Source organism: Mesocricetus auratus, unplaced genomic scaffold (genome assembly GCF_017639785.1).
Source record: "Mesocricetus auratus isolate SY011 unplaced genomic scaffold, BCM_Maur_2.0 Super-Scaffold_100019, whole genome shotgun sequence".
NCBI lineage: Eukaryota > Metazoa > Chordata > Mammalia > Rodentia > Cricetidae > Mesocricetus > Mesocricetus auratus.
In genome coordinates this window covers 19094719-19116897 of record NW_024429200.1, presented here as the reverse complement: position 1 = coordinate 19116897, position 22179 = coordinate 19094719, and the positions used below count along the sequence as shown (strand labels likewise).

Here is a 22179-nt window from a genome sequence, read left to right as displayed (position 1 = left end):
AAGCAAGCACAGAGCATTATGTCTGCCTGAGAGACATGGATATGGTGGTGCTTTTTCTGATGTTTTAAGTATAAAACATACAGGATTTAACTGACAATGCCCAGGTTGGGGCAAAAGGAAATATTCCTTTTCCTTTGTTATTATAGTCATAGAAAGCCTTTTGGAATGCACTGAGCAAACAATTTAGAGGAATTCTCTATTCTCATTTTGTTCAATTTTAACACAATGTCTAAAGCAATCACCTGACCCTGAATTTCTCATAGTCTCCACACTGAGGCCAGCATAACCCCATTACCATAATTTGACTAGCAAAAACCCAGAAAACTGCAAACTAATAATCCTCATGAACATAGACACAAATTTCCCAGAAGACAGCTGCATTAGTTAGAGTTTTTATTGCTGTGGAAAGACTGTGGCAACTCTTATAAAGAAAACATTTAATTGAGGGTGGCTTGATTACAGTTTCAAAGGATCAGTACATTGTCATCATGGTAGGGAGCATGGTAGCATACAGGCAGACATGGTGCTGGGCTGAGAGTCCAATGTCTTGATCAGAAGGCAACAGGAAGTTGACTGACACACTGGGCAGTATCCTGAGCATAGGAAACCTCAAAGTCTGCCCACAGTGACACACTTACTCCAATAAGGCCATACCCTTCCAACAAAGCCACACCTCCTAATAGTGCCACTCCCTAAGATTATGGGAGCCAATTACATTCAAAAATACCATAATAGCCAAATTAAATACATTATTCTATGGAAATTATTAGTGTAGCATAACCAAAAAATGTTTATCTCAGGAACACAAAGTTGGTTTACTCATCAATGATCAAATCAAATTTCAAATCAAAATGAAATTCACCCCTTATCAAAATAATATGATAAACTCTAGGTTTAGACAAACATTTAGAGACGTTTGACACTACTTCATTATTTGAAAAAACAAGTTTCTAACAAACTAGAACTAGAAAGAAAATTTCTCAGCCAGATAAGTAGTATTTCTAGAAAATCTAACCTACAACTGCCACCACCATCTTGGAAACAAAGCAGGAGCATTTTTCCTGCATTCACTTTGGAATTCTACTCGAGAAATTCTACCCAGTGTAACTGGGCACAAAATACAGAAGGGAAATTATAAGTTTGCTACACCTACCATAACAACACATTGTAGATTGGGTGGTTTATTAAACAGAAATACATTTTCTAACTCTCTTAGAGGTTAGAAGTCTGAGCATTCAAAAGAATTGTTTTTTTTCTAAAGGTTTCTTCCTATATTTTCTCATCAGTTTTTTTTCTGTATGTCTCTTTTCCTTATAGACATCAATCCTATGAGATTGGCAACCATACCAAAGACCTCATGTTAACTCAGTTGTCAATGTATAAAGGCCAAACTCCAGAGGCCATCATGTAGAAATGTACTGGCATTTAGAATTTAAACCTATGGATTTTGGGAAGATGTAATTCATACCATGACATTACCTTGTCCACCGATAACATTATTTTGGACATAGAAAGTACTCTAAGAAATTTATGAAAATAAGGATAATTCTATTAAGATTAGATTAATTAAGCAAAGTAACAAAATATGAAGTCAACATTTAGAAGTTAGTCACATAGCATATGCCAGTGTGAAAAAATTATGTAACAGGACAATAGCAGTACTGATTGAAGAAAAATATGAAGAATGTGAGGGTTATAGAAATGAAGTTAGTGGAGTAGACGCATGATAACTACAAGGCAAATACTAAATGAATGAAAGAGAAGGCCAACTATAGAAAGATGATGAGGAAAAAAATCAATGGTCAATGCTTAAATATTTAACAAAGAAGAAAGTGACATAACTGGAGAATTTGATGAATGAAAATTTTTTCTTTAATGTTTCCTATGGTTGTAACACTGGACTCCTAGGAAAATAAAGGTTCATTGCTTAAGTGTTAAGAAAATGTGTGATATGCTTAGAATTATGTCAATGCTACTTATTTTTTACTTCCCAGATTTATCCTAAAGATAATGGAAGAAAGATTGCTCTGTAGTTCAAGATGTTATTCACAAATATGAAAACTGACAAGATATCTGCAGAGGGTGGGAAGTTGGAGGAGAGAGAGAAGGAAAAAGTGAAGGTATTTTTTTTTGTCTTTTGAGAAAAAGTCAAGAGATACTGACCCAAGATGATAGAACTGAGCTAAGTTCATATTCTTAGATGTTTAAATATTATTAAAATTGTAATGAGCAAAGCACCAATTTATGTAAAATTCCAGGATAAAGAAGAAAATGTAAGGTACCTATATTCACATTTTTAGGATAAAGAGGCGATACATCTCATTAAATTTTAATGATTCAAAAAGCTTATGAACCTTTAATTTTCACTTTTAAAGCCAGCTGTTAGAATAATTAAAAATACAAGTAATAATTATCCCCAAAGAATGAAAGGTTAAGAACAAAAAGGCATAAGTCTATTACATTTCATCCTAAAGGCTTTTATACTGTTAAATTATTGGCATTTGTAAATATTACTTTGAAAAGTATCTAATTTCATACATCTATCCTGTCCTTGTCTATGTATGCTCCTATATATAAAATTAAAGGACACTGAACGGACATTGAAAAATAATTAGGCTATATTCTAGTCTTTTATTCTAGCAAAATTTTAACTATTATAGACATATTTCTTATCAAGGGAACAAAAAGTAGTAGTTAGTAGTAACTTTTAAAGGGACTAACTGAAACTAACTTAGTTTTGGACAAATATTTAATTTAACAAAAAAAAGGACTAAGGATATATAAAGTTCATCATATAACACACTCATTTAAAGAGAATACACATCTTACTATAAAAGGATATAGGCATTATAGTAAGTTCCCCTAAATAAGGTTTATTAAATATTGGAAAAGGCTACCAATAAAAGTATGACCATTTTATTAGCATTAGATGGTACCTCATGTTTTCAACATTTAAATGCCTTTACTAATTTTTTAAAGAAAAGAAGCAAACAAAATGAAGCAGAGGTCAGTTCTAAGAGTATGGTTGCATCTTCTAAAATCATTAATATACCATTGCATAGAGCAGTGGTTCTCAACCTTCCTAATGCTGCAGTCCTTTAAAACAGTTCCTCATGTTGTGGTGACCCCCACTCATAAACTTATTTTGTTGCCACTTCATAGCTGTAATTTTGCTATTATGCTGTTATGAATTGTAATGTAAATATCTGATACAGGATATCCGATATGCGACACCCAAAGGGGTCATGGCCCACAGGTTGAGAACCACTGGCATAGCGTGTATCCCCCAAAATGCAAACTTTCCTTTCATTTAATTGTTTTATTTCCATTATTAATATTGTTTCAGTGATTAGAAAAGCTGAAAAGGAAAATATCATGGAGGAAAAGTGTTTGTATAACAATACTTTATCACTGTTCTCCATATGCTCTCCTCAAATCAACACTACTCAGTTAAGGGAATGACAATATCACTGATAGGCACCTTGAGTGCTCTTCAACTGTAACGTGACGTTGCTGTTGGCACTCTAGATCTGGTAACGACTACATGTACCTCTGCTGTTTATTATGGAATGTTTAACAGCATCCTTGGATCCTATCCTCTTACCTCCACCAGAACTTTGCCAAGGCTTGAAATTTAAAATAGCGATACATATTGACAAATGTCCACAGGGAAGCAAACTCACTCTTGTTTGAGAGCCAGCAATCTTTCTGTAATGCGGCTTCACTGTGGATCAAAGCTCAAGACATTGAACAGCATCACCTAATGGATCCACTTACAATCTATATCTGGACTCGTGCATCAGTCTAGTGCTAAAAAGCACACGCTCGCATGCTGAACTAAATGAGAAAGCAATTCAAGAGATCCCACGACACAGGGTACTCTTCCTCCTCTTTTGTCACCTGCTTCAGCCATCCCTCCACATGGAGCATGATTCGAGCATGTGCAAAACCAGAACTTAATCTTACTCTGATAGTATCAGTTCTCTCTCACTCTTTGTTCCTGCCACCTCAAATGGCCTTAGCTAGCCGTTGGAATGGCATCTTGTGTTCCAGGCTTGACTTGGCAAGAAATTCTTTGCTCTATTTGGTCTTAACTTCATTTCCTATTTGTGTGCCTGCCTCTCCTGCCTCTGAGTATTATGTGTCTGGTCCAGGTCTAGCAATGGGACTCAGAATCCAGAATCCCTAATATTTTATTTGCTTTGTGACCTGTCTTGGTAGTTTGACACTTGGGTGCCACCTGGATCCTCAGACCAATATTAACCCAACATGAGAGGCTTTAGAGACTACAACCAACTTTGAAAAGCACAGCTGTGAGATATTTGTCTGAAGTTTAAGACCTGAAAAAATGTGAGACACAGACACAGAAGACTGTGATGACAGTCTTACCGCTTTCATTGTCTGTATACACAAAATATATTTCTCATTATGAAATAGTCATATACTTCGGAAAATTAATACATGTTAAAATATCATTGATTGTAGTTGTATTATCATTCAGAAATAACTATTAACTTTCACTGTCTAAATATAAATATATCTGTAGGTAAAAGTCCATATATGTATGCCATATTTTCAATTTTTTACAAAGGTGACATCATATTTTACAAAGTATTTTATAGATCCCACTTTTATACTTTAAACTGGGCCTAGGGATGGTATTCAAAATAAGTAACAGTGTATAAAACCTTGCTTCATAGAAAACCAAGTACTGGGAGGCCTTGGCTAGATATATACATAGTGAGGGTTGTCCAGAAAGTATACCAAGGGGTCACAGGGCAACCAGGTTAGAATGGGACATTCCACTGCACAGACAATCCAGATTGCCAGCTAGTAGAAGTGCACTGATGTTAACAACTAGGTAGGCTTGTTATTAAGTGAATCATCTCATAAGCAACCCCATCTATCACATTTTAATATGTGTCTACAATCAGGGTCACTGGTGATCCCACACAATTAATTATAATGAAACTGAAAATTTCTTATTGCCTAGCATTTTTACTATAACTTTCCTATGCTTAGATATACTTAAATCACAATGCTTATCATGTGTTACAGATTACTAGACCATTCAATATTGTAGGAAGTACATATTTGTAGTCTGGAAACTATAGGCTCCATCAAAAACATGTAACACACAGTTTAATTTGTATGTGTAAATACGACAACACTTACAAAACAATGACATCCATTTCTTAGAAAGTATTCTGATCATTAATACATGATGGTAGATCAGTTGTGCTCAACTTGTGAGTTGTGATCCCTTGGGGGTCATATATCAAATATCCTGCACATCAGATATATATGTGTGTGTGTGTGTGTGTGTGTGTGTGTGTATTACAATTCATAACAGGTGAAATTACAGTTATGAAGTAGCAATGAAATAATTTTATGGTTGGAGGGGGGTCACCACAACATGAGGAACCGTATTAGGGTCACAGCATTAGGAAGGTTGAGAACCACTACTATAGATGATATTTAGTGACTGCAATGTTTTTTAATCTGTAGATATTTTTATGTATCTCTGTCGTTATCACCTTATAATTTTGTTTGTGTATTATTTCATCAAGTAAGTCAATATCTCAATAGATTTTATGTTAACTTATATTGATGAATCATCTGCTCCCTTCCTCAAAACCTCACTCTATTGTAGCACTAAGCAAATTTGTCTTGATCAGTTCTATGTGTTGAAAGAACTGTGTCCTTGTAAAATCACCATATTAGCAGTATTTGCTGCTAAATAAATATTTGCTGGGATAAACTGCAGTAGATATTTTCTCAGATTCCCAAAAAGCCTTGTTATTTCAGATTAGCATTTAGAACTTCAAAGGATTTTTAAAATATAGAGCATCACAAATTACCATATTACTTTCATTTTCCCTCTGCCTAATCTTTTAAGGCAAGCTAATTCAAAACCACTCTCAAGGAGTTGACCTACTCCTGTATTTGAGACTCCTTCAAAGCCTTCTATTTAGAAGACTCTTCTCAGCATTCAGGTCTGTTACTTCACTGGTCAATAGAATCTCATTTTCTCCAGACAGCTGAGTAGTAGTTAGTCATCACCACACTTTATGCTGCCTTCGCCAGTCTGAACTTGAAAACTTAGGAACTTGTTCTCAATGCTCATGCATTCATTCAATAATTCATCACATCTTTATTGAAGTCATATTACCTGCCAGCTCTGTGGATCAACAGATGAATAAAACATGGTCTCTGCCCTTGAGGAATTCTGAATTAGTGGGAGAGGCAAGCCCTATAATGCAAGGTAGTAAGTTCCATAATATATTTACGGCAGAGTGCGGAAAAGCACTGTATTATCGTACTTCACTATTTTCCAATGGTGAGCATATCCTAGACAACTTTAGAAAAAAATAATTCTCTCCTTCTAGAAAAGTAAGGATTCCTCCTACAATTCTAATGATTTGGACAAAGTAAGAAAGCACCCTGAGGACCTGGTGTGATGCATGGTGGATAGTGTTTGCTGGACAAGTGAATTTGGATATTCAGCACCCATGCACAAAGACAGGTATGGTCATGTGGGCCTGCAATTCCACAGCATGAGAGCTAGAGACAGGAGAATAATGGGACACACTAGCCAATTAGTCTAGCAAATTGGCAAGCCTTGCATTCAGTGAGACACCCTGTCTTGAAAAAAAGTGGAAAGCAATAAAGGCAGACACATGAAATCTGCCTCTTTCTTCCCAGTGTGGACAGTTTTCCCCTCCCCAAACCTAGTTCCTGAACACACACATACATACACAAACACAGACACAGACACAAACACACACACACACACACACACACACACACACACACACACACACATCGATGTATTTGCCAATACAGCTAGTCACCTGAAAGGCAGTCTCAGTTGAGGTATTATTCAGACCAAATTGGCCTGTATGTCTAAGAGGGATTGTCTTGACTGTTAATTGATGTAGGAAGGTCTAGTTCACTGTGGGCATGACAATTCACTGTAAGATGGCTATGGGATGTATAAGGCAGCTAGCCAAGCATGAGCACAAGCAAGCAAGTATCCCTCCACAGTTTCTCCTGCAGGTTTCTTTCGATTTCTTGCCCTGACTTTTCTCACTACGGGATTGTAACTATATACACTGGACCAAAACCTGTTTTTCCCTACTTGCTTTTGGTCATAATGCTTTAATACAGCAACAATAAAACTCAAACTACCCCTTCAAAGGCAACCTAAATTGTCCTTACATGACTGATAAAAACTAATTTATACTTACACTCAGTAAAACATTTTAAGAAAAGGTATTTGGGATATCTGATTGCTGGAGCAGATAATTTTCTTACAATGCCTCTTTATGTGAGAAACTTGTTTGCAAAACTAGTTATGAAATTCGGGTTTAATGTGTAGTTCGGTGACATGCTTGGAGAGGGTTTAGCATACATGAGGCTTTGTGTTCAATCTCTGATGTCATAAAGCAGAGATAGAAACACAGCATTAAAGGCATGGTGGCACAAGCCTTTAACTTCAGCACCCAGGAGGCAAAGGCAGGTGGATCTCTGAATTTGAGGCCAGCCTGGTCTACAGAGCACAGTGCAAATTCCAGGTCAACAGCCAGGGACACACAAAAAAATTGTCTCAAAAAACAAACAAACAAACAAAAAAGAATAAAAACCAGAAAAAATCTAAGTTTTCTCTTTCTAAATTATGATAAAATTCAATGAATTATTTAATTGACTGTGGTAAAGAAATAGACATTCAGTAGTTTTAATAATTTTAATACTTTGACATTTTTAATTGGTCATTGTAGATATTTACAAGATGCAGTAGGATAATTGAGTAGCACAAGGGCTTAGTGATGAAATCAGGATAGTTAGCATCTCTTGTGTTGGGATCCTTTGGCCTTCTTCCTAGTTATTATGTGACAGATGGTATATTCCTGAAGATGCCGCAGAATGCTAGAACTTAGCTCTCACATCATCCTGGGTTTCGTATTCGATGTCCAGCCTCTACATCTACTCCTCCACACACCTGTCATTGCTCCTCCCTTCCCCTCTAACGGCCCTCTGGGACTACTCTGTCTCTGGGATCATTTTATACAGCCTCTATAACTCATAATCACTCTTTTTTGAGGCAGAAAACATGGGTCTGTTATATTTATGGATACATTAAAATGTCATATCAATTAAGTAAAGAGAATAAAAATGTTAAATAATGCATGTCAAAAATTTCTAAGATATTACTCAAATTCAGTACTGTTTCATGCTTAAGAAAAAATTTGCATATACTAAAATTTATACCTACTATGTCATGGTTTTACAGCATAAATAAAAGTTACAAGTGATCACACAGAATGATATAATTGAAGTCGATTTTTAAAATTTTTTTCCTGTCTTCACAATCCTCACATATTTGATTTCCATTTCCAACCCATTACTCATTACATCAGTTATTACAATTCAAGTACAGCGCAACAATTGTGTAGAACTTAGGTCAACATGTTGCTTTATCATTAGAAATATTTTTGTAACCACTAACAGTGTTTAGAGTGGCTGGCACATGATTACACAAAGCAGACTATGATATTTTCAGGAGACAGTATCTTCCTTTGTTTGCCTACTCTGGTGACTGCTCTCATCACAGCGCCCTTGGTATGCTACTTACAACCCATTTAGTTCTTGGCACTGCCAATTCTAAAATAATTTTTCAGTATTATATTTATGTGCTGGGCAGTGCACAAAGTATTTTTAGATGGCACTGTGAGGGTGGCCACAATCCTACAGGGCAGACTACTCTTCTCTGCCTAGTCCTAGGGATCTTGGGCAGTTCAGTTGAATTCATGTGACTAAATCATTTAGAATTCTAAGTCCACTCTGTCGAGTTTTAAAATTCCACAACTACCCAGTACCATTTCTTACTCATGACATAAATGCCTCAGTGCTTCTGAAAGTTCTTACACGGCAGGACACAGGGTGACTTCTGTCAGTAAAGTGGCCCAAGATCGCTCAGCCCCCCACATTCCTTTCTTCTGTTTCTGCCATCAGAGTTTCACTTATCAAAAAACTACATCAAAATGCTGCCATTAAGTATGGATTATTTTGAATTTCTATATTTTCCCTATTCTCTTTCTGGAACCCATATTGACCTTCCAGACTGACTCTTCAGTTTATCAGTCCATCTGCTTTATTTGTCTGTTCTGACTTGATTTCATTACTCACACCTTTCTAGAACTTACACTTTCAAAATCCCTGTTTACTCCACCAGAGTATTCAGTTCTTTCTCTGATTTGTTATATTTAGAAATGAGATCATTTCCAATCCAAACTGCTCTTGGTTTCCTAGAGTGAGGAAAAACCTTGGTGGGCAGTATTACATTTGTCTTCATGAGGGCACCCTCATGTAGTGCTAATGGCCTTAGTAAAATTTCAATATCCTGTAGGGTCCTTTATATTAACATCTTGGTTGCCAGGGTGACTGGAAGGTGCTGTGGGCCTTTAAAGGGTGGGGCCTAGTAGCAAGTCCTAAAGCCGTTGTGGTTTTTGGGAGATTGGGAGACTGGTCTGTTGGTCTTCTGCCCAGTCTTCTCCCTTTCTCTTCCTGTTCAGTATCTGACTACTAACTTGGACACATCCTTCCGGCATAGCTACCTGCCACCTCTACCAAATGCCAAAGCAACTCCCTTCCTTAACCTCAGATGTTGACTCTTGAAACTATGAGCTAAATAACACTTTTCTCTTTAGCTAGGTCGTTGTTTATTTCCTCTAGCGGTACCAATTCAAACATCAGATTGGAATGATGTTTACTGTCATAGAGAAGTAATCTCTGCAGGCTGTGAGGAGTTTGAGTTTGGCCTCTACAAAAAAAGGTGTGCTGGTTTGAGGTTCTCATAACTTTGATGAATGTTTCAACCATGATTTCCGTGGATAAATGGAAAACGCTGTACCATTTGCCCAGGCACATTAACTGATCCGTCTATGATGGCTGACATATTGCAAGATGGTTAATATTAGCTTCCCATCAGCACAGGATGTGAGGTGGTTGGTATTTTCCCTCCATATATCAGGACCTCAACACCAGGTGACTAGGAATACAACAGTATTATAGCATATGTTTGGTGTGTCTAAGGGCCTGGGTGTCATCTCCAGCTCTGAAAACAAAAACAGTATAATAAATCCCATTAGTTAAGACCTGTAAATGAAATTATTTAGGCTTCTGAAGGTGTTCAGAAGTATTTTTATTTCTAGCCTGTGGGAGATCCATTCTATTAGCTCTGGGTGTCTTCTTCGATTTGATCGTTTATTTGTAAGAATGTTTTGCGATGGCATTTTATCCATGGACCTACCATTCCTTTCAATGTCTTCCCTTCTCCATTCACTGTTCTCCTGAAGAGCGGCCAGCACCCCTCCCTCCTTTAGTCCCCCTTTTCCTGCCTGCTTTCTTCTGCCCTCAAGATTCCCCATCCACAATACCAATAAACCAAGTCAGGAAAGCAGATCTCTCTGAGAAAGATGAAGATTGGGGAGAAAAGGTCTGGCTTCCACAGAAGGGAAGTCTGTCACTCTGTGGGTGTGCTTGTGATTCATTCAGAGAATGGCTGAATGGAGTTTTAACTTGGTAAAGCAGAGAAGTTTGCTAAAGGCACCTTCCATTCTTTGGACATAATGCAGATGTCTTAACGGCCGACATACCCTTTAAGGTAGAATTAAAATCTACTCTTAATCTTCAAGGTCTGTTGTAAGTTTCATGATGGTGGTTTTCTTTGTAAGCCAGGAAAGTGCTAGAACCTTAGGCTAAGGAAATGTTCTCATGAGAACACGATGCCCAAAGAATTTTAAATCCCCTTTCTTTTGAACTCTGATAACCTCACATTTTGCATCAACTTTTGAATCATTTCCCTAAATTCTAACTCCTACTTAGGCATTAATTTTCCCTGATGTACATGGTATATACATCATAGTACATATACTCTCTCTCTGCATGTCACTCCTTAGAATTTACCATGACAAGAGCAGCATCACAGCTGTGGGTAAGTTGATGCTAGAGGGCCTTGGAGATAGGTCAGTGGTAGTAGCACTTAATGTCAAGCATGAGAACCTGAGTTTCCTCTCTGGAACAAAAAAGGATGGAAGGAAACAATGTATGGCCATAAGCTGTCCTCTAGCTTCCACACATGAGCCATGACATGTGCATGTCCATACAAGTACACAAATACACAGACACAAAAATTTTTCTCTCCAAATAATGCTAACTTTCCAACACTGTCTCGCCTGCAAAGGCGCACAGGTACCAAGCAGAACCCAGAGCAGCGCAAAGTCCCAGCTGTAATGTGGGTAACACACGGCAGACAAATGAGTGATGATGGTTATAGCAGCTGACATTCACTGAATAATAACATCTACCTGGAATTAATCTAAGAGCTCTGCAAAGATGATAGCGCCCCCGTGTCTGAACTGCTGTTGCTACTTCCCATTTACACATCTGGACACAGACACATTGAATGTTAAAACCACCCTCAACACTACACAGCTCTTATTAGACAGAGTGGCAGAGAAAGTTGAGAATAGCAAGGAAAGAACTAGATCTGGTGGACCTCAGCAACAGGGACAAAAGGACCATACATTTATTGTGTTACATTTATTGCACTTGTGTCACAATGTTATTGGCCTCTTGTCTCTTCTCTCTCAAGTTTACACCACAAACCAGTGCATGTAATAGGGCCACCTTCAGCCTACTCCCGATGAACTAATAAGCTGTTATCAGGGAACACAAGAACAGTCACACACAAACAGTCCTTATTCCCATCAGAAACACTGCCAAGAAATGTGTTGGCTGTGTGTGGGTGGCACTGCCAAGTATTATTAGTTGCGTAACCCAACTGGCTTCCCACAGGTGATATACAGTCCAGCAATAAGAGTTATGTTTGGTACAAGGAAAATGGGCTGTGTGTAAGCTTTACTCTGGGTTTCTCTGGGGGGTATATGTACACTGACTAAATTAGAATCATTTTAAAATTTCATTTTCCTCAATACAGAACACTCCCGGAGGAAGCTCAGTTTACACTGACACGACAGACTTCTACTTTTGACAGCATGCCATATTCCCTATTCTGAATACAATGTCTGCTAAAAACTATGAAAAATTCTGGATTACCAAGCTCAAATAGAGCCAGATGACATGAGGTGGTATGAACCTGTAAAGTCAGCTTTTTGGAAGTAGAAGCATAAGGATTAGACGTTCAAGATCATCTGTGATTACAATAGTGAGTTGGAGGCCAGCTTGGGTTACCTGAAAGCCTTTCTCAAAAAAAAAAAGCCAAACTCAAGTACATGGATGGTCTTGTATGACATCAAGAAATTCTCAGAGTGGAAACAAAAAGAAATGAGGGAAGGAATATTAGCACTTCTGGAGAAAACAAGGGCCAAAGTGAACTTCTTGCTCAGAGGTTATCAATCAAATCCTGGACTTGTAGAATTGCTGCTTTGTCAGCCCCAAAGCATGCCACTGTAAGACTATAGTCAATGGTCAGTTCTCAAAGAGAAGTCTAATGGAAGACAAATTTTGAGGCTCCCAAGAGTTATATTCCTCATGTAAAGGTGGGTGAGAAATACTCTTTCTCATAAGAGGCTAGCAAGAAAACATGCTTTCGTTGGACTGAGAGGCCAATAAGGAAGAAAGTCTCCCCCAGGAATATATGAGGTATTTGAGTTACAGACTCAAATTCAATCTATCTGTGCAATATAATAAACCTCAACTACACAACTTAATTTGACTCTAAGTTTGATGGTGTCTTGCAGCAACTTGAAGAAGCAAATGCTAATATTCTCTAGGTAAACTCAATTTTAACTCCAGCCTTGAAGAATTTCCACATTTATTAACCCTAGAAAAGTGAATTCAGAGTTAAAAGCCCCAAACCCAGATGGAACTGGAACTAGGCACTGTGAGCAAATGCAGTTGCTTTAGAAGAAACAGGACAAATGTACACATAGTTTTCAGTACTGGATTTAAACTAAGCAGATGTGGACTAGACATGTTTAATACACAAGAAATAGGAAAATGACTTTAAAAGAGAACAAAATACAGCTTCTAAGAGTATGTCATTTCGAAAATTTCTAAATTGGACATATAAATATATTCAGAGTAGTGAATAAATCTTTAAAATGTCATATTTGTTTCTATACTTTTTTGGTGTAAAATAGGGTCTCTCATAGTCTAGGCTACCCTCCCACTACCCATGTTGCCAAGGCTCCCCTCGAACTGTATCAACTCCCCGAGTTTGGGAATTACAGGTGTGTCTCGATGCTCAGCTAGATAGTCTAAGAAGGGATCACTTTCTCAAAGCACAAAGCATTTATTTAGTGCACGAATTTTTTATGAAAGTAATTTTAAGACAGAAACGGAGCGGTGATACACTAATTATACCACTAGTGAACACTTGCTAAGGGTAGAAAAAGAGCCAGCCCAGGACTTATAAACCTTAACCCAGATATTTACCCAATATAACTTCGAATCCTTGCTGTACATCCCAGAAATGGGTTAATGGTCGTTATTTACTTATTTATTTATTTGGAGGTGCATCAGAATATTTGCTTTACAATGAATTCGAGACACGCCGCGAAACATAACTGGCTATTGCAGACAATTTGGGGCATCTTTCAATTTGGGAAATGCACATTCGCTCCATTCTTAGTATAAATTATCTTAAAGTTACAGGAACAACAATCAGCCGTCCCGTTTATATCTCAAGGGTGAATAATGAAGATAAATCCCAGCAGAGAGTCCTGTTCTAAACAATTCGAATTTTCCGAACTTGGCCGATTATTCTAGCGTTTGGAATCTTTGCTATTTGCCCAGCCACGGTTAGAAATCCGTGACTCACAAACGGCGGGCTTGGAATCACAGCACAGAACAGGTGAAAAGTTGTCCCTAGTTCTGTCAGGCAGGCGCCTACAACTCCCGGCATTCCCCTTGAAAGAAATCAACAAATAATCAGAGGCACCGCATTTCGGATTCTGGCGTACCCGTTTCGCGCAGGCGTGTGGTTTCTGTAGTTGCGACGCCTAGAGCTGCCCGCATTGATGGCCCCCGTTCGGGGAAAAACAAGACTACATTTCCCAGAACACCACGGGGATCCGCACCGGCCCGCTGACGTCAGCGCCCCAGGCAGCCAATGGTAACGCCGGGCGGCAGTGAGGCAAGCGCCGTCAGGCGCCAAAGTGGAGCCTTTTTTTTTTTTTTTTTCCGCTTTTTTTTTTTTTTTTCCCCTTTGCCGGAGTCGAGCGGGTGCTGCTAGCGGAGGCGCCATATTGGAAGGGACAAAACTCCGGCGACAGCGAGTGACACAAATAAACCCCTGGACCCGTTCGTCCCCGCAGCAGTCAGGGCCGCGATGTTGTACCTAGAGGACTATTTGGAAAGTGAGTGCGCGGCCCCGGCGACGCGGCTGGCGGGATCGGCGGCGGGCGGGAGCGCGAGTGGCCGGGCGGGCGGGATGGCGGGAGGGAGGGGGAGCGGGGGATGTTTCTTTCTCACGGTAACTGGCAGCCTCGTTGTGAGCCGCCCCCCCCGCACGCACGCACGCACGCGTGACGCCAGCGCGTACCTTCGCCGTTGGCCCCGCCCTCTGACGGACTGTGCCTTTGACAGTGATTGAGCAGCTGCCGATGGACCTGCGGGACCGCTTCACGGAGATGCGCGAGATGGATCTGCAGGTGCAGAGTAAGTGGCGCGTCTCCGCGGCCCCGCGCAGCCCCGGCCTCCCCCCGGGCGGCCATCGCCTGGCGGGTCCCCCGAGCTACTTTTCTCGGGCTTGTTCAGCAGGAGGCGGCTGGCGCACCAGCCCGGTGTTGGTGCACTGGACTGCCCTGGAGATGACGACACTGCGCCGCAGTGGAAACTCGCGTGGCTCCCAGAAGGTTTGCCCTGGAGCCTGCGTGTGGAACTTGGAGTTCTGCAGTCATACCTAAGAAGTTCATTAGATTCCGAGTTTCTCCAGAGTGAAAAACCACTCACAGAGTCGCAGGTTCGGCGCGGCTCCTTAGGGACCCTTAATGGACTTGGAAGGGCGAACTTTGACAAGTTGCATGTTATCAAAGACACCGAGAGCTGTCAGCAACGTGGTTGTTTTGTCAGCCAAAGCAAGTGAGAGAAATGATTGCTATGGAAAGCTCCCGATCTGCGCTTTATAAAAACTTAGACCTTCGGTAGGCTTTTCTACCGGTTTCTCACTTGTTTTGTAAACCCAGCCGCGTAGCTCAGGCTGGTCTCCCACTCACTAGGTATCATAGTCTGGCCCTGATCTCCTGCTCTCCCTGCTTCTGCCTGCCTAGTGCTGGGATTTACAGGCACTAGCCACCGTACTGGCGCAGCTTTGATGTGTGTGTGTGTGTGTGTGTGTGTGTGTGTGTGTGTGTGTGTATCAATGCTTGGTGGGGCTTGCTAGGGGTCGTTCTTTTCATTGTCAGTCCCGCACCGCCCCCTCTCCCCCCCGAATGTACTGTGTACTTTTCTCTTCTGAGTCTCTGGTTCATCCCTTGGACCCTATAGCCCCGTAGTGGTCATAAACGTGTGACAGGTGTATGTGTGATTCTTCCCTCCCTGACTTAATACAGTTGCAGTAGTAAACATTTACTAAAGCACATTCCAAAGGGATTGATCAGAGCAGATAGATTTGGGTATTTGGGTTCACTTTAGGACATCACCAGTTTCTTATTCAACTTGGCTGCTTTGCTGCCTTGGGACTTTTTTTTTTCTTTTTGGTAAAAGACAATCTTCTGAGGATTTAAAATATACATATAATTGGGTTGTATAATACCTGTTATAAATAGGTATAGAATAAGGGATTATTTAAAACATTTGTAATCGTTTAATTTTTTTTTAAATTCTGTCATAGTTTGGATTTAGTCTATGCATACTACAGGGTTTCTCAAGTTTGCTTTTTTTTATAAACTTGGTGTTTTCTGAAGTTAAAAGTGATTATGTATTAGGTAGGCGGTGGCACATGCCTTTAATCCCAATACTTGGGAAGCAGAGGCAGGCAGATCTTTGTGAGTTCCAGACCAGCCTGGTGTACAAGAGCTAGTTCCCAGACAGGCTCCAAAGCTACACAGTGACTATGTGTTAATGGAAGTCTATATTGGCAATATTGAACTGAAAGTAAGATTTTTAAAGAAAAAAATTAAGAGTAAATAGAATGTCTCAGAATCTTTTTTAAAAAGCTATTATGCACTGAAGATCTTTAAACAATGAATATATTGATCAAGTTTTTCTCCATTTCCATAACAGAAAATCCCTTTTATTTTTTTTAAGTATAACAGATATTTATTTGGGGAGCACTCACACAATGAAGTTAAATAACCTCTACAGTCTTCTGCCCGTGGAGGAGCAGAGTCTGTAATGCAGGATGCTCAGACCACAACCCAAGAGAGAGCCCGGTGAGGCCCCTCCTCTTCCTTATAAGTGATTACATCCGCACACTGAAGCCCAAGGCCATTACCTCAAGTCTATTGGCAGAACAAGATGCCACTAAAATATACACCCTGACTTTATATGATTTATGTTGAAAAATCCTTTTTATGGCCGGGCGTTGGTGGCACACACCTTTAATCCCAGCACTCGGGAGGCAGAGGCAGGCAGATCTCTGTGAGCTCAAGGCCAGGCTGGACCAACAGCCTCCAAAACAGGGAAACCCTGTCTCATAAAACCAAAAAAAAAAAAAAATCCTTTTTATGTATTTGTCTTTTTTAGCAGTCATCCACTAAGGACATTATTTTTCCCTGGGCTTTGGAAAGCCCTTGCACAGAATAAATAGCATGTGTATTGAGTGAGTAAATGGCATCTTACATGAACAAATGATCACACACTTCATACCTTTATACAACATGAAGTGGTGGGGTGCTTAGTTCTGTGTTGCAAATGTTGAGTATATTTTATTAAAAGAAGTGTGGACACTCTCCAGTAGTGCTCTGAGTAAGCAACTACGGTTGCCTTGACCAGCTGACTTAATGCCATTAGCTGATTCAGTGCTCTGCTAGTCTCGAGTTGTGGCATAGACGCTTGCCTGTGTGGTTGACGCTACCTTGACTATTGGAAGATATTTTGAAATAGCAAAAGTCAGTACAGCTTTTTGAAACAAAGTTAATTAAGGCACTACTGTTTATAGAGTAGAAGCATAATGTGTATAAACCACTAGCAAACTAAAACAGTGCAGTAACTTTCTTTCCTCAAGTGAAAGCTTTTGGTCAGCTAAGTATGAAATGTTTTATTGTGCCAGATGCAATGGACCAACTAGAACAAAGAGTCAGTGAATTCTTCATGAATGCAAAGAAGAACAAGCCTGAGTGGCGAGAGGAACAGATGGCATCCATCAAAAAAGTGAGTGGAATGCCGTGGATGATTGCCACAGTAGAGTCCTGGACGTTGAGTGACGGAGCATTAAGAGGGAATTGGGGGTGGTGTATGCCATAGAGAAGTGGTCCTCACCCTGTGGGTCACGACCCCTCTACAACCCCTGCAAAGCCATCAGGGAACACAGGTACATTACCATTCATAACAGTAGCAGAATTACAGTGCTGAAGTAGCAGTGAAAATAATTTTATGATTGGGGGTCAACACAACACCAGGAACTGTATTAAAGGATCCCTGCGTTAGGAAGGTTGAGAACCGCCGTATTTATTAGAGCTGCTTATAATTGTTTCTGCGGTTTAGCTAGTGCTGGGACTTAGGGCTGTCCCACTGATCAGAGTGCAGCTGAGTGTGCTGTTATGTGGGATCTGGTGTCTTCAAGGATGCGTTGGAAGCACAACTTCAAAGACTTGGCTTTGGTCCTCACTGCCATGCAGCTGTGTGACTTGGGTCAAGTCCTTTAATATGAGGAAGAATATGTACCTGTACCCAACCTTTATATACATTTTCAGGCATCTACAGAAAAAATAATTTTGAAACTAAATTTTCATAGCTGTGTTATTCTTCCATCTGGAAGGAAGATGGTTTCGGTTAGGGGGAAAGTCTGCATTCATAGAGAAGTGGTCTTGCTTTATAAAATACCTGGTGAGCCGGGTATGTAGGAGTTTAGAACTTGGATATGTAAATCTAAACTTCTCTGGCCATCCATTCAACTAAAACATTTTTGGTGTAGCACAACATGAACATACCTCTACAAGTCTAGTGCTTTGTGGAAGCCCACAGGATACCTTTTTCTTTTTTAAAAAGTTATTTTGTTTTCTAAACCATAATATGGAAAAATATAAACTACAGTTTGGGTGACATGAATTTACCTAATTTAAACTAGAGCTGTAGACCAATTAGACAGCGGAAACGTGCAGACCAGAATCCTTTCTATGGCTATATTTTTGTTATTAAAAATTGGGTCTGGAGAAAGGGCACTGGCTGCTCTTCCAAAAGACCAACTTTTATTTCTAGCACCCATGTGATAGGTCACAGCCATCTATAACTGCAAGTTGAGTAGATCTGATGCCCCCTCTGACTTCTGGGGACATTTGGTACATATACATACATGCAGGCAACATACACACGTAAGATAAATATTTTTTTAAGTTGTAAAACTGGAGTGTCAGTATATTTTATATGTTAGCTAATTCTTAGCATTTTTCTGTTCTTTTATGTATTTATTAACTCATCACTCATCAATTTTTAGTAAAAGAGGTTAGACTTGGCATAGTTTCTTTTTATTGTCTTTTCTGAGATTTTTTGAGCATCACTTTATAATTTTTGACATTGCACTTCTCTTCTAATGTTCTGCCAACTACCCCCTACCATGGGAGGCTTGCTATTGCGAATATGGGAAGACTGGATGATAACAAGGTAGAATCATGAAAAGGCAGGAATATGTATGTATGTATGCATGCTAAAGTTACCAGTGCTTAAAATGAAAATATTTTTCTTTAGGACTACTATAAAGCTTTGGAAGATGCAGATGAAAAAGTACAGTTGGCAAACCAAATATATGATTTGGTAAGTAAAATGGTGTGCGTATTATGCAGTGTGTGCTAGAATTCAGAATTTTGTTATCAGTTTTGTTAGCTTACGTGTAAACTGGGGTGTTGCTCTCTTGGTCATATTTAATTTGATAATTCAGTGTCTATGTCTTGGTTTCTTTGGGGGAAGAGTCTTAGAAGTCCACAGTTTTTAGTTAATAGGTCAAAAGCCATACATTTCAATAAGATTACCATAAGACTGTGGGTGATATTTTTATTTCATGAAGAATTGGCATTATGTAGTTAGCCATTTTTCTGCTATTTTGAATTTGTTTCTATGATAAAATGTAATTAAGCGTACTGTGTTGGTGAAAGCTCTTGGTAGTCTGATTAAAATGAGAAGGAAGCTCCATGTTAAGTGTGTGCATTTTGTTTTGTTGCTGTTGTCATTTTCTGTCTTACTGTTTTGTTTTGTCCTCTGTAGGGGGGGGGGCGGCTTATTTTATGTTGTGGTTTTTTGAGAGCAAGGGAGAAAGAGCATGAAGTGGGGGGGGGTAGGGAGGTAGGGAGGATCCTGGAGGAGTTGGGGGAGGGGAAAGAATATGATAAAAATATATTGTATGTAAAAAATTTTAATAAAAAGAAAAGAAAAGGAAAAAGGGTGTTTCTTTCTTGCAATAGTAATTCTAAAAGTTTGGAATCACCACGAAGAGAGTTACACATGCAGCTACTTCTCAAATTGATATTATGATGGCATCATTATATGATATGAAATGTCTGTTTTTCATGCAAAACTTTTCTGTAAGTTTTTAGTTTAGGAAAAATCAATTTCTGTTTTTGTGTCAGAGTAAGTAGAAGCAGAAAAACAATGTTCACTTTTGGTTGACTTCAGCTTTTATATTCTATATCTTAATTTTGCAGTGTTTTCCAGATATAGGTTACCAAAAGTACATACAAATAAAATGTTGTTAGTGAACAGGACACATGATAAAATGCTCTGATTTTTATCTCTTTTTACTGGTTTAAAATGCTCTAACCAAAAGCAATGTAAGGGAGGAAAAGATTTTTTTTCACCGAATGTTACAGTTCCTTGTTGAGAAAAGTCAGGACAGGAATTGTACTTGCTGTGTTATACAAACTCATGCTCTGCTAGCTTATAGAGCCCAGGACCACCTGCCTAAGGAATGGTACCACCCACAGTGGATAGGACCCTCCCATATGAATTGACAATCAAGACAGAAACCCCCACCCCTCAGACATACTCATAGGCCAATTTGATCTAGGCAGTTCATCTCTCAGATGACTCTTGGCTGTCAAGTTAAAGCTACCTAGAAAAAAAAGTACCCGCTGTATATATGATACATACAAATGCTTGCATTAAACTACAATATCAGTATCATATTAAAAAAAGTCTCCTTTTTTTATGTAGTGGAGCTTTTACGTTTGTTTGTTTGTTTTTGTTTTTGTTTTTGTTTGGTTTTACCAGACAGGGTTTCTCTGTATTGTTTTGGAGGCTGTCAGTCCAGCCCGGCATCGAACTCACAGAGATCCGCCTGCCTCTGCCTCCCGAGTGCTGGGATTAAAGGCGTGAGCCACCACCGCCCGGCAAGCTTTTATGTTTTTGATAATTTTTTTTTAAGCTTGCTGGACTGACAAGTGGTTAAAAGGGACAGTTGCAAATAAACTGATGCTTAAAAAAAAGCAAAGTTTCCTTGAAAACCCTGTATTTACTACCCGGAGGCTTCTGAAATGCTTAAGACCTTAGTAAAGGTAGAAGCGCATCTTATAGATGAGTCATATTCTTTTTTGTTATTGCTTTGCTTGCTTTTGTCCTTTGACAGTTATGTCACTTGTGTACAATGAATTTTCGTCATTTTCACTTCTAATTCTGCTCTTTCATCCCGACTCCTGCTGAGACTGTCACTGTTCAGAAGCCAGCCTCCCACTTTCACATCCTCTTGTGTGGCCCACCTCACTGAGAGTTCTTTGCACAAGCATGGGTGGGAGGAGCTTCCCTTGAGCATGAACAACTGGTCGGTGGTTCCGCCACTGAAGAAAATGTTTCGTTACCTCCAGCAACCATTAACTGCCAGCATACCCCCAGGGAGGGTGGGACCTATAGCTTCTGTATAACATGAATTTTTAATCTCCTGCTAAACCATTTTCACTCACACTTGCATGCACACATACATGTGCATGCACATGCATACATGCAAGCACACGTACCACTCTTACAGTGGCTTTCCCTCCTTTGAAGACTCACTTTATCTCCTTTTTTCCAGCTAGGGTTTTCTCAGGCCTTCCACATTGAGGCTGTTTTCTTTTCCCTGCTGATATCACTAGGTCTGACATTTTCTCTTCTGTTTTTCCTTTCCCCTTCTTGCTGCTTCTGTCATCTTTTTTGCTACTTTGCCTCCCTTCCCTTAAATTATGCCATTGCTATTCCAGTAACCTTTTTATTCCTATTGAAGTACCGTTTCTTCTGCATTGTCTCCTATGTAGATTCAGAATCAGGATAGAGATTATAAAGATTCTAGGGATCATAGGGGGATGTTGGTGAGTAGGTACTAAGTTATAATACCTACTATCATTACTAGTGCTTGCTGTTTTCAAAAGTTAAAAAGGGAGGGAGGGTTTCATTGTTTTTTGCCCTTAAGAAAAAAGAGATCAAGTGTTGAGGAGATGGATGTATTTATTCTGATTTGAACATTACAAATTATATGTTTTGATGTATCATATTGTAACTCAGAAACACAGGTTTTCTGAATTCGTATTTTTTAGATTTTATTTTTATTATGTGTGTGTGTGAGAGAGAGAGAAAGACATTGATGGATGGGTGGGTAGATGGATGGATGGATGGATGGATGGATGGATGGATGGATGGATGGATGGATGGATGGAAAAAACACAAAGGTTCAGAGAGAGTAAAAACATACACGAGATTTCAGAGAGAGAGAGAGAACACAAGGTACCTGTGGAGTCTAGAAGAAGATTTGGGATCCTTTGGAGTTGGAGAGGATGTTGTGATCTGGGAGCCAAACTGTATATGCTCTTAACTACTGAGTCATCTCCCTAGCCCCTGCATACTAGGTTTCAAGAATGCCTTCTTTAAATCATCTTTGTTTTTCCTCCAATTTTTACTGGCTGCAACTTTTAGTGGCTTCTATAGTGCCGTTCATTCATGAAGAAACAGGGCCCGCTTCCTGCCTGTGCTGTGGGCCATCTCACCTCCCAGTTCTCCAGTCTTCTGTACTGTGTGTGGTCTCTGTTCTCCACC

At 39.5% G+C, this 22179-nt stretch overlaps 1 protein-coding gene across 3 annotated transcripts in view; it reads left to right on the top strand.

Annotated features, from left to right (window-relative positions):
• The first annotated feature begins 14243 nt into the window (after positions 1 to 14243).
• Ing3 (inhibitor of growth family member 3) overlaps positions 14244 to 22179 on the top strand; it is a 28136-nt gene continuing 20200 nt past the window's right edge. For 2 of the 3 annotated variants that reach the window (XM_013119073.3, XM_005078045.4), the window contains exons 1-4: positions 14244 to 14384; positions 14614 to 14685; positions 17240 to 17340; positions 18874 to 18939. In XM_013119073.3, coding sequence (XP_012974527.1) covers positions 14357 to 14384; positions 14614 to 14685; positions 17240 to 17340; positions 18874 to 18939 — 267 coding nt within the window. In that variant the 5' untranslated portion in view covers positions 14244 to 14356. The remainder of the gene's footprint in view (positions 14385 to 14613; positions 14686 to 17239; positions 17341 to 18873; positions 18940 to 22179) is intronic. The other variant, XM_021231811.2, reaches the window with a different exon arrangement.